This window comes from Amia ocellicauda, chromosome 5, assembly GCF_036373705.1.
Source record: "Amia ocellicauda isolate fAmiCal2 chromosome 5, fAmiCal2.hap1, whole genome shotgun sequence".
NCBI lineage: Eukaryota > Metazoa > Chordata > Actinopteri > Amiiformes > Amiidae > Amia > Amia ocellicauda.
Genome location: NC_089854.1, coordinates 17,435,348 through 17,447,655, shown reverse-complemented (window position 1 = coordinate 17,447,655; position 12,308 = coordinate 17,435,348). Strand labels below are relative to the sequence as shown.

At 43.7% G+C, this 12,308-nt stretch overlaps 2 protein-coding genes across 5 annotated transcripts; one reads left to right on the top strand and one right to left on the bottom strand.

Moving 5' to 3' along the window:
- Positions 1-78: 78 nt before the first annotated feature.
- actmap (actin maturation protease) lies at positions 79-4,068 on the bottom strand. The gene is made up of 7 exons (XM_066704059.1): positions 3,655-4,068; positions 2,650-2,888; positions 2,003-2,071; positions 1,518-1,642; positions 1,233-1,362; positions 947-1,017; positions 79-759 (listed from the first exon to the last, which is right to left on the bottom strand). Exons 2-7 carry the CDS (start codon positions 2,832-2,834, stop codon positions 404-406), a joined length of 936 nt encoding a protein of 311 aa, XP_066560156.1. The 5' UTR covers positions 2,835-2,888; positions 3,655-4,068; the 3' UTR covers positions 79-403.
- Positions 4,069-4,325: 257 nt separating this feature from the next.
- Positions 4,326-9,352, top strand: snrpa (small nuclear ribonucleoprotein polypeptide A). Of its 4 annotated transcripts, none has more exons than XM_066704058.1 (8): positions 4,363-4,449; positions 4,766-4,840; positions 5,108-5,224; positions 5,783-5,955; positions 6,247-6,417; positions 6,767-6,946; positions 7,984-8,072; positions 8,354-9,352. In XM_066704058.1, exons 3-8 carry the CDS (start codon positions 5,152-5,154, stop codon positions 8,511-8,513), a joined length of 846 nt encoding a protein of 281 aa, XP_066560155.1. In that variant the 5' UTR covers positions 4,363-4,449; positions 4,766-4,840; positions 5,108-5,151; the 3' UTR covers positions 8,514-9,352. The 4 variants fall into 4 exon arrangements, with proteins under 4 accessions (XP_066560151.1, XP_066560153.1, XP_066560155.1 ...); XM_066704055.1 differs by having other exon boundaries at positions 5,096-5,224; XM_066704054.1 differs by lacking the exon at positions 4,766-4,840 and having other exon boundaries at positions 4,326-4,449; positions 5,096-5,224.
- The last annotated feature ends 2,956 nt before the right edge of the window (positions 9,353-12,308 follow it).

The window sequence follows — 12,308 nt, the reverse complement described above, 5'->3', positions numbered from 1 at the left end:
AATTCCTTGCATTCTTTAAGATTCTCAAAATTAAACCCAGGCAGGTTTTGTCAAGAGAAAAAAAAACACTGCAGTCTGTTTTTTCCAGAGCAATCCACTTTAATGGCCTGTTTTTACATGCAAAGTAATGATTTTCATCTGCACTTCATGTTCACTCAACGCAGTCTCTTTGCTGTCTACATACATCCTTCCAGGTGTACACAGAAGTGCTGCTGTGGTTTTGCATTTGAAATGTTCTTTGATTTAGTCACGTTTTCCAACGCCTGAGCACCCTAAACTCACCCTGAATTTCCTGAGTGTTGTCTTCCACAGTCTTTGCTTTAACCTCTCGTGATTTTCTTAGGACTCATTCAGTCCCCCTGAGAGTCACAGTCTTTCAGTGTCAGCTGTGCATGTCTGTCTGTCAGGCCTCTGCCGGGAAGCCGTCCGCCTGTCTGTCTATCCGTCTCTTGTGCAGCAGCACCACCTGCCCTGCCAACCCAGCTTCCACTCCACCTTGGGGCACCACATACTGGGTGCCATCCTGTGCCCGCTGTGGGTCCAGCTGGTATAGCTGGCTGTTGCTCTCCCGCAGCCACTCCAGCGCCCACAGCTGGTAACGCAGGCTCTTACCCTGCTTGGCCAGAAGGTGCACCTCCTCCACTCTTGACTCCAGGAGCGAGGGGACATCCTGTGGCCCAGGCAGCAGCATCCAGGGCACCTCTGGGTCAGACTGGATATGCCTGGGGTCCGCACCCGCCGACACACCCAGCAGGACCCCTACCAACACACACAAACCCAGGTATATTTGTAATTCTAAGTAGTCCTTTTTAACGATTTTTTCATACTGAACTGCTTGCTTTCCTGATGCTCTCACTGTTTTCTGCTGAAAGCTGAAGACTACGTTGTCTTTTGGTATTGAGGGACAATTTGAGAATGTGTTGTACTGGGGTCCCTGTCCTCTTACCTGACGCCACAGACCAGTGAGCCCTGTGTCCGTTCCTCAGGCACGGCTCGTGGTTGAAGTCCTCGTCGTAGCTTCAGGACACAAGAATCAAGGAGAATTGGTCAATGGAATTAGAGGGGCTGGGTGCATGCTGCCCAACTGATGTCTTTCTAGCCCCCCACCCCTGAAACTGAAACTGAGTCTTATAAGTGAGATAATTATTGACCAAGAAAATCAGGCTGGCTTCTCAGACTGCAGTCTCCATTAATACGTGTACCATTCCCTCCAGTGGGAGCTCAAAGGATACGGGATGAGGACAGGCCCGCCCTGAGACAGGTGTGCGATGACCCGCGCCTGGTTCTCACCCCCCAGGCCTCCAGTCAGCAGCTCAGCCACACAACCGTACACCTCCTCCGCCAGCAGAGCCATCGCCTGGGCTGAAAGGGGACAGGAAAATCTGAGGTGGTTGTGGCCTGCAAAGACCATGTGTGCCAATTTGTGCCAAGGCTGCTCACTCTAGTGTAGAGGGGGCAGTGGTGACATCTCAGAAGGTACAAGAAAAACACAGGGCGCAGTGTCAGGAGCTACTGACCTGAGAACATCTCTCCCTGCACTGTGTAGCCCCTATCGATTGCCCGTTTCATGATCCACTCCACAGACACGGAGCCCGCCGTCCCCAGGAGCTGCCCGGCCATCCACAGAGCCACCAGCCCACACCTGCAAGACAAACCCACACTGCAATGTCATCTCCCCCATCGTCCACTCCCTCTCCCTCCTCTATAAGGGCTCAGCAACTCCATTCCCCCATGGCTTTGCAGGATCTTCTGTTTGTGCTTCCAGCTCACCGGCACTAACCTGAACTCCTCATAAGCAGAAGTCGAGTCCACTGTTCTTACATCAGCTACTAACTGAAAACCATGTTTGAAAACTGTCTCCTCTACAGTACTGGCCACTGATCAGCATGATGCTTTTTAACGTCCCCAGTTAACAATGTGACCATCCTTCCTTTCTCAGTCTGTTTTGCTTCCAGTGCTGGCCATCCCCCCGCTTGCTCTCCAGACATCATTCACTACTTACTGTGGTCCATCCTGGATCAGAGAAGGCACATACTTATTAAACAGCGCCCACTGCAGGTCCTTCCGGAAACTGCGGAAGGCAACAGTCAGAATGTTAATTCATCGTGTTCTATACTGCCCTGGGTGACTTTTCTGGACAAAAACACATAATTCATGATGATTGTGATGAGGAGTTTGAGGGATTTGCTGATGAAGATATTGTAGGGCCCTCTAAGTCACTGCTCACCAGGAGGCAGGGTGATCTGCTGGTTATGTTCAGGGCTGGGTAGCATAGTGGTTCCTAGTTCAAACGTTGGGTATCGGCCTAAGCAAGCTGCCGAACCTTTACATAAGACCTGTTGTAACCAATTCTGCAGTACCAGTTACTGTTAGCATTGTTTCCATAAATAGCTTTATGTTAAAGTCTACTAAATTCTTTATCATGAATCATTCTTAATCAACTCCTATGCATTGTACATATTTCAAAATGTCCACATCATCTATATATAGTATTGTGCAAATCAATTTAGTTGTGTTTTAACTACAATAAAATACATCCACTGAAGTAAAAACACCTCTGTTTTCATAATAGCTTTGTCTGCTATTTAGTAATAAGCAAATTGGTTTCTACACATAGATTTACAACTTATCTAGGTCAAATACTTGCACCTGCTCTCTCTTTGACTGAGCAGCATTCGGGCCTCCTCATAGTCTCCAGAGACCGGGGTCTTCCCTGCAGCAATGGCCTGGTACAGCTTCTTCTTCCCTGGGCAAGGGGCTGTGGGTGGAGGGGGTGGCGGGGGTGGCGGGGGTGGCGGGGGTGGCAGGGGAATGGGAGGGGGTGGCGGAACCATTGTCACGCTGTTTGTTGCTATTTCTTTAAATTGCCATGTCCTCTTCAGGAAGTGCTAGTAAGAAAAAATGTAAAGAATGAGAAGACGTCAAATAACCTGTCTTGCCCGTGTGGTTATTGTCCATCTTCCTGAGTGTGTGATTCATTACCAGGCAGCTCCCCACACCCACTACTCTTAGTGTAAGAGTACTAAGAAGTGTAATAATAATTTGCCTTTACTTGAATGCCACCCTGGTCCTTTCGGTGATCCGGGCTGACCCTGAATTTGAAGGGCATGGATTGACTTCATCAGTACATTTTAGACTTTCAACATAATGCCTTTTTACTACAGTTACAAAGTCACACCAGCCAGAAACATAGTAATATCGCATTTGATTTAATTGCACTGCAGTGTAGTAAACACTCTCACACACACATGGTATAATGGATCTCCGAGAGCTTGCCTTAAACCCCACAGTCACTCATTGTCATTATAGGCAACAAACTAACGAGGTGGGCAGTTTTCAGTATGTGCATAATTAAATGTGATAAAATGCGATCCCCATCCGCCTTGCTCCTCTCAGTGTCGTCACTAAACACACGTTTAAACTAGACAGTATTCACATGACAAGTGAAACCTATTTTAATTGTATCTGCCACTGTCAATGTTACCTAAGCTACTCTCAATAATCATTCAACTAGCACAAACTACGAGATACTGACTGAATTATAGAAAGTGGACACGTTTAAATTGTATTGATTACTATACTTATTTTAGTACAATACGCTGAAATGTTTGTTTTGAAACAAATCCTGCAAAAAGCAAAAAACTAAACACATACCCATAGTTGTATGTTGCTAACGAAACACGCTCAGTCGTAACTTCCATAAAAGGATATCTAAGTGTGCCGTCAAAAAATACATCAAAATTAATATTTGTGTTGTTTTCTCCTGCAGTGTAATAATATTCAAAGCAAGCTTAGCGACAATCGAAACATAATTAAACTGTTTCGAGAAAACACGATTATTTCGCGGGGTGCACTGTTATTTACAGTACTGAAGGCGACAAAAGTGTAAAGAACTATAGGCCTATCAAAATATTATTCAATGTATATACTGCAATTATTTGTTACGTTGAAAGACTGTATATATAAGGTACGTTCGAAATAAATACAAAACTACCTAAAGGATAGTTTAACAGTTCAAAATAGACCAGGAAATACTATGTTCCTGTCGGGGATATTTTACTGTAACAAACTAAACGTTCACGCCTTCTTTACGAAACTGCAATTACAAATGCCCCATGTTGGCTCTAGAAGTACTGTGGATAGAATAAACTTCCAACCCAGTCGTAGAGCCAAAATGGCGTCTTCCATAAACGCATACCTGATGGTCCAATACAAAGCTAGATAACAGAGGGTGGGCGGTACCTGCTGGAAATTGACCCAATCGAAAGCGGCAACATTGAACCAACTGGTAGGAACGTTACACGTGAGAGGGTTTATTTCTTTGATTGACAGGCAATTGGTCGAATTGCAGAGCAGTGTCTGTGAACCAATAACAACGGCCATTCTTTAAGTGCTGCAGCCGGGAGTTGGTGTAGTAGGCCGCAGTTTGGATAAACTGAGTAGCAATCGGTAAGTATATCTCTCTTAAAATGAACCATCATGTAATTTCTCGACGTTATGTCCCTTTGTTGATGTTTGCGTTACAAGTATCAGTGGCTATTTGTAGCGCTTTCATGTGTGTATCTTAATAAAACAATTGTAGATACATGAATGAACTCTGCTCAGCTAGCTCGCTAATCGTTTGTTTTAGCAACGTCCGGACAACAATGCAATGTCTAAGAGCACACATTATCAATATGTATCTAACATGCATAGTTGCTGGTTTATTAAAATTTCAGTTGAGCTACTGGTAGTTAAACGATTTAAGCTGTCTTGTCCATATCAGGAAGTCGATGAGCTGAGCGGGAGAATCCATTGCTCCTTCGCTGGGATCAGAGCGGTGAATCCGTCGACACATACCGTAAGATAGGAGCGAGGACTTGAAGTTAGAAAGGCAACACGACAGATCTTCGTTTAACTTAAATGTCCGGGTCCCCCAACCCACCCACCCCCAAATATCACTGTGTTTACCCCCCAAGCATTCGGACATAAGCCAAGAGATGTATACAGTATTGGATCTAACTTTTTTTTTTTTTTAATAATCTCATGATAATTTAGGGAGAACAATTGATTTATGCTACATGGGTTTGACTAATGTAAATTAAAATGCCTGCAGTCCTTATTCTAGACCTCTATCGCATTGCTGCATCTGCTCCCGTTTCCTCGGAGGCCATGGCTGGACAGGAGCTTCGGCCGAACCACACCATTTACATCAACAACCTCAATGAGAAGATCAAGAAGGATGGTACGCCTGGCTCTCAATGTTGTGTAGCCTGCTCTCTCGCAGAGGTGGTGTTTTCAGCAGTATGATCCAGGTCTGCAGCTCTGGTCCTGGAGGGCCACGGCTAATGAGGATTTATAAGCCTCTTTTGACCATCATTCCACAGGCACTTAAAACTGTCTTTTTACAGATTTAAATGTTTTGAGTGGCTTATGCCTCTTACTAAATATTTCTAATAGTTTCTCCATGAGTATATTCAATTGGTTTTAGATTGTTATGCTCAGTCCAAAGGGTCAGCATCTAATACCTCTAATGTATGGTGAATTGTGGTGGTGATACAGTGGTTGTATGCCTATCCTTACATAGTACTAATGATTTTTTTTGTTTGTTTTTTAAATGTATAATGGTATTGCTTTTGTTAACTGCTAATCTGATGTAGCAAGTGGCCACTTTCAAGGTGTGGATTCATGTTCATTAATCCATCAATTAAACATTCCCACTGCTAATGTCATAAGTTTTGAAAAGCAGGTGGTTTGCCTGTCTGTGCTGGTGGTGACTGTGTTGGGCTGTGTTTCTGTGCAGAGCTGAAGAAGTCCCTGTACGCCATCTTCTCCCAGTTCGGCCAGATCCTGGACATCTTGGTGTCGCGTTCCTTGAGGATGAGGGGCCAGGCCTTCGTCATCTTCAAGGAGGTCAACAGCGCCTCCAATGCCCTGCGCTCCATGCAGGGCTTCCCCTTCTATGACAAGCCCATGGTAGGGTCTCTCTCAATCATCAATCACTGAATTCCTTGAATACATGGTCTTTGTACCTCATTAAGCTCAAATATTTAGTAGCTCATAGTTTAAATAAAAGCAAAAATTAGGAAGGTACTGTAGCTCTTCAGAACCTGGGTTGACCAGCCCTGGAGTACATGTCCAGACCATTGCTGCTAATCTAAATACATATGCTTATGACCACATGTGTGAATAGACAACCTGAGGCTGAGTTGACTTCACTGCTTTACCCACTTAAGTACTCAACTCCTTCCCTCTCCATCCTACCAGCGCATCCAGTACTCTAAGTTGGACTCTGACATCATCGCCAAAATGAAGGGCACCTACGTGGAGCGCGACCGCAAGAAGGAGAAGAGGAAGGGCAAAGAGATGGTGGGCGGAAAGAAGGGAATGCCGGGAGCTCCAGCACAGATGGCCCCAGGGGTGCCCACACCCATGCCTGTGAGTATACTGCCTTTTTGGTGATCCAGGCTGTCCGTTGGGCTTATCTGTAAATCCTCACACGGAAATCGGCAGCCTTGTGGGTTTGTGCGGGAGCTTTAGATGGATCTTCCAAACCTGTTAAATTGTTCTTTGGAAATAACCAATCCCAGTGAGTCTTTAAGAGCCAGAAGACCATGCATCTCTCCATGCCCAGGGCTGTTACATTCATACAGAGATCAACATTAATGGTTTTGTATTCGATCCAGCAGAGCACAAAATCAGTGTTTTTAGTACTAAAACAGTTTAATCACACACGACCCAAGTTGTTAGTCTGTAGAAGACTCACTGCAGTTTTGTCTGTCTGTAGGGCATGCCACCGATGAGCCAGGCTCCACGCATGATGCCCATGCCTGGTCAGCCCCCGTACATGCCCCCGCCTGGCATGATGCCCCCACCAGGGATGGGACCTGGACAGATGCCTCCTGGAGCCATGCCCCCTGGCCCGATGATGCCAGGACAGATGCCCGGACAGATGCCTCATGCCCAGGTCAGTACTCCTGCATTGTTGAGCCAGCCTCTTCCTCGTGTCTCTGGGTATGAACTACACTGGCGATGATATTGCCAGTTTTGGTTCTCCTCTGAACCTCTGAATTTATTGCTGGTAGTGCTTTTCGAATCTGGAACGTAGGTTTCCACTGTGTTGGTATTGAATGGCTGAGGTTTTTCAGTACTGGTCATAATGTGTACCAGGGAATAGAATACGGGTATATACCTGAATACACCTACTGGTATAGAATTGTACAAAGCAAAACTGAAAACGTCGTCCTACTGACAAATATTTTGCACTTTTCCTGTCGATAAGGGGCCGACATCTTCAGTTTTGACTTTACCAAGTCTTGCCACCTGGTAGGCATAATCGGCACAGTTATTGTTTTCCCCTCCCATCTTTTCCAAGCTGCTGTTTGTAGCACAGGTGAGGTGCACTAGTTGAGATCACAGGATTTTTTGCAAAGTGGATTATCTCTAATCTAAAGTTATCTGGATTACCACTGCTAAGGGGATTCGGTCACATCCATAGCCCTGCTCACATGGCCCGCACACTAGTCCCGACTCACTTCAGTGCTTCTGGAACCCGTTTATGCATGATGTAAACTGATCGAGTATTTGTGCATTTCCAGCCGCTGCGGTATTGTAGTTAGTTTTGATAAATGCATGTTGTGTGCAGCTCTCTGAAAGTCCTGAAGACCCTGCCAGATGATGCATTCATAGATCTTGATGAGTATTGATGAAGCAGTGATGAGCAGAAAAGAAAAGAAAATAAGGGGATAATTCAAAGCCTGTAAATTGCCTGTAGTTACTCATCCTCAATTGAGATGAAACTTTTTAAGGGCCATCCATTGTATGATGCAACTGAGCCAGATCTGCTTGGAGGTTAAAGCCCTGTTTCAGGCCAACGGAAGAGTCTGTAGGAAGAGTCTGCCTAATTTCAAGTGCTGTTAGAGAATTGAGGCATCTTGGAAATGTGCTCACACATGAATGCTTTTCCACCACCCCCACTCTGATCTGTGTGCTGCTGTGTTGTAGGTGCCTGAGAATCCACCAAACCACATCCTGTTCCTGACCAACCTGCCTGAGGAGACCAACGAGCTGATGTTGTCTATGCTCTTCAATCAGTAAGTTATTTGCCAAGAGTGGGGGGAAATGGGGTTTATTTTAGATTTAGTTTGCACTAATGATAAATGTAACTATTCAAAAACTCCTTTTCCATTTCTTCTGATTTAAATTATAGTCAGTGTTTTTAATATCCTGGGCTGCAAAGACCGTTGGCAGACATGTTAACAAACCACTTTCAGCTCGTGAGCCTGTCCAGGGATTTTTTATCTCGGAAAAGTGCCTGTGAGAGCTTTAACTGATGCTCGCTCTCGTTGCCCCCACCCCCTCTACTCTCTTTCAGGTTCCCTGGCTTCAAAGAGGTGCGCCTGGTCCCCGGGCGGCATGATATTGCCTTTGTAGAGTTCGACAACGAGGTGCAGGCAGGGGCGGCCCGCGAGGCACTGCAGGGCTTCAAGATCACGCAAACCAACGCCATGAAAATCTCCTTTGCCAAGAAATAACCCCCTGACAGGACGTCTGCCAACACAGGGGTCCGGCCTCCTTATAGTGTTATGCGATAGGGTGAGCTTTTAAAAACCAAAAACATAAAACGATCAGGAGAAAAAAACAGAACAAAGATGCTCGGTACAGGTAAGAAGGGTGATGGCGCAGCAGCATCGGACAGAAGCGCCCTCCTGACTGCTGCACAGGTATTTGTGTCAGTGCAGCTGATTTTCAACTATATATTTTAGTTTTGTTCCTCCCAACCCCAGTCAGCCCCTTGCTATTGCAGCTTAAATCACAGAAAGTGACCTGTTGACCACCATTCCTGTCTTTGATTTGTGGGTTACAAAAAAATACATTTTTAAATCGTATTTATTACATATACCCTCCTCCTCATTCAATGCAAGTCTTAGCCTTCCTCTAACAGATTTGCACTGCCCCCCACCATCTCTGCTCAGGTCAGGAATGCTACTGTTCGGTAGTTCCTATGCTCAGGTTCAAACCCCCTCCCTCCACTTCAGTTTGGGTTTGAATGTCCCAGTCCTGCTGCTGCTGGATCCAACATCTGAGCTGCGGAGTGGAATAAGTGACAGCTTCTCTTTTGAAGGGGAGAGTACTGGGGGAGGAAGAGTTTGGTAATAGGCCTTCGTATCCAACTCTATAACAGGGTGGGGCAGGTGTTGCCTTGCAGTTTGGCCCACACTCTCCAGCCTGCTCTTTATCTGCATTGTGACTGTGGTTTTTATTTTTATTTTCTTGTACAGTTCTGATTTTTGAAGCATTGCACCCAGAGTCTGGCCATCAGACATTGTACCTGGAGCTTTCTGTATTTGATTAAAAGTTTTTATATGCTGTATTTTGTCCTGCTGTTTTGAATTTTCTGCTCATGTTACCCTGACTTAAAAAAACCTTCCCTTTAAAAGACTGCCTTTGTAAATGCACATTTTGCTAACCCATTTGATCTATATTGATATTAAATATAAGCTTTCCTCTTATTTTCCAAGAGGAAATGCTGCTGTCCCAACAGTACTGCTTCTGCTTTTTTGACATGCCAGGATTTTAAGCAAGGAAAATGATTGACTGGAAGGTTTTCACACTTCAGTTTAATGCTGTCATTTTTGAGGGGGCTGCTTTCACTCAATCACCAGATGTTAGAGCTTGTAACTAGCCAGCTATGCATCAGCTCACTAGATGTGGGTGGGGGCATGACCTGGGCACTGCCTGTTGGCTGGAGCTGTTCAGAGCATGGGAAAGTTTAGTGAACTAGAATAAAGCAAAAGGACTGGTTATTCAACTCCCATTCAGAAATAACTAAAAAGTTACATCCTATTGAATGTTTCAGCCAAGTAAATCCAGGCATTTAACAGTGTGGCAAAGGGCTGTCCAGCATACTTCTGCAACAAAGAGGGAGGTGAAGGACAAGCTTACAATGTATTGTTTTCCTTTGTTTGCAGTGGGGGTTCATGCACTGATCGATATGTAGGTTGATTAAGGTGAATTTAATTAGTCTCAATAGCAGAGTTCTGCAAAGACTTACGAAGGATTGCTAGAATTTTATGATCATAGTGTAGGTGTGGCATTTAAATAAGCAGTTACATATATTATGTTTCTGCTGTAAGTCATGTGTTGAAATGTGTTTTGTTACTGCGATTGCCAAACTTTTGCTGATCAGGTCTTTGATAGTGTAAAGGATGCCACCATCCAATTCCGGTCTCCACAAAGTTGCTTGCGGACTATTTCTTAAGAGTAGAGCCCAACCAATACAGGTTTTTTTTGGGTCCGATACTGATAATTGGCAAGCAAAATTTCCTGATTACCGATTATATGTGCTGTTATCTTTTTTTGGCTAGCATGCAAAACACATTCTCTTGCATGGAATGCCTTGAATCTCTGCCTGAATGCATGATTTTTACATTTTACATACTTAACATTAATTTTCATCATAACCACAAATCAAACATTGTGAAAATAAGGGAGAATAATGGAAAAAATATGCATGTTCTATACATTAGAGCAAATAATATGATAGTGTTAAGTGCCGGTCTAGCTTATATGAGCATTTAACAGGCAAGTTCTCTCCGGTTCACAGTCCTCAGTGCTCAATACTGCCAATACAACGGGCAGGTTAGTGTGAATGTATTTAAATGTATTTAAAAATGAAAGTGTAAATTATTTACTGCATATGTTAAAAGTATTGCAATACGAATCACAGCCATAACACGATGTAAGATTCAAAATAGTTTTATAAATATAATGTATAGTTTCAGTTTTATCCAAAGTCTGAGATGTGTTTTTCATGCATTTTCTTTAGATAGTTCTCTGTGATCTGAGCTTGCTTGTCATTTGGAGACAGTTTTTGGTTGCTGATATCCAAGTCAACATCTTCAGTGAACATTTACTATTTTTCTTTATTTTAATTGCTAATTGTGAATTTTGAAAAGCGATTTAATTATTTTCAGTAAAAATGCGCCTCGATGCCATAGTATACGGTAATCTGGAGTCATGACGAAAATAAAGAATAATCAAAACAATGGATACTCAAATGCAGCACAGTTTTCGAAAACACTCTGTTGGTGATGAGGGTGTGGGTGATGAGGGTGTGGGTGAAACACGTGTATTGGTGTATGAGCCCTGTTTCTTAGTGGGGGTGTTTGTTTCTCCACGGCGCTCAGTGTAGTGTGAGCGACACTGTGGAATCGGAAGATAATAGGGAAAACTAAAGCAGTTTTAAAAAATAATGGTAAATAATTATAATAACGACTGTAAAGCCAAATAAACATGTATTTATTTATTGTCTGAAGTCTGACAATCCATATCTGAGTGTGATCTGCTGGTTGTGAGTCAGCAATAGATATTTTTTATTTCCCTGCCAGGCTGCAGATATACCCAGTGCCCAATTATAGGGCAGTTTGCAGTGAATGTGATCACTTGCATCAACCAATGAAAACGAAAATAAATACATATTTTTAAATACATATTTGATTTTTGTTAAGGCTTAAACTGATTTGTTTTCCTCCCCCCTTCTGAATCATAACCCATTACTGAAAAGCACCTGACCGTTAAAGGTCTGTGATGCTTGTAACTGATTTATTGAACAGTCTAGAGAAAGCTGCTGCAGTGGAAGAATTATGGGGACAACCAATTCCAAATGACAAGCTTAATGTTTTTTGTTTGTTTGTTTTTTTAAGGGTGTGGGTCCACCTGTTTAAGGACTGCTACAATGCTTTCGATAGGTCAGGGGAGGGAAAGTTAGCAGGTTCTCCCACCCCAGTTTGTAATGGGGCAGGAGAAGTACATCTCTGCTGTCTCTTACCGAATCGCTGTGTCAGTTCTTCCCAAAAGTGTTCTGTCAGGCTGCATCAGGCCCGACCACAAAATGTTTTGGATGACATACCAGTCCCTTCCAGTCAGAAGATGCTTCACTACTGGCAGTTCCATCATTGTGCAAAACCATGCTGTCAATGTGCTGCCAATCATTATATCCTACAAACCAGCAGACCTCCATGTAACAAGCTGTCACTGTAATGGAAACGTCCATAGATATAGAGGCACTGGCCATTAATCATAAGGATAATAGCTCACTGAGGCCCAGAATCCAACTGCACTCTATTTTAAGCCTTGTGAATTTAGATTTAATCCGTTACATCTGATGGTAATATGTACATGTTTTTGTTATAATAGTACAATTGTATTTGTACATAGAAATAACATGCTGGAAACCCCTTCTCTCAGAACGGTTACTGAAGGGACCTGCAGTCAAATGCATTTAAGAGTCTTTGTTCTAGGTTTGTAAGGAAGAGTATAGCAAACGC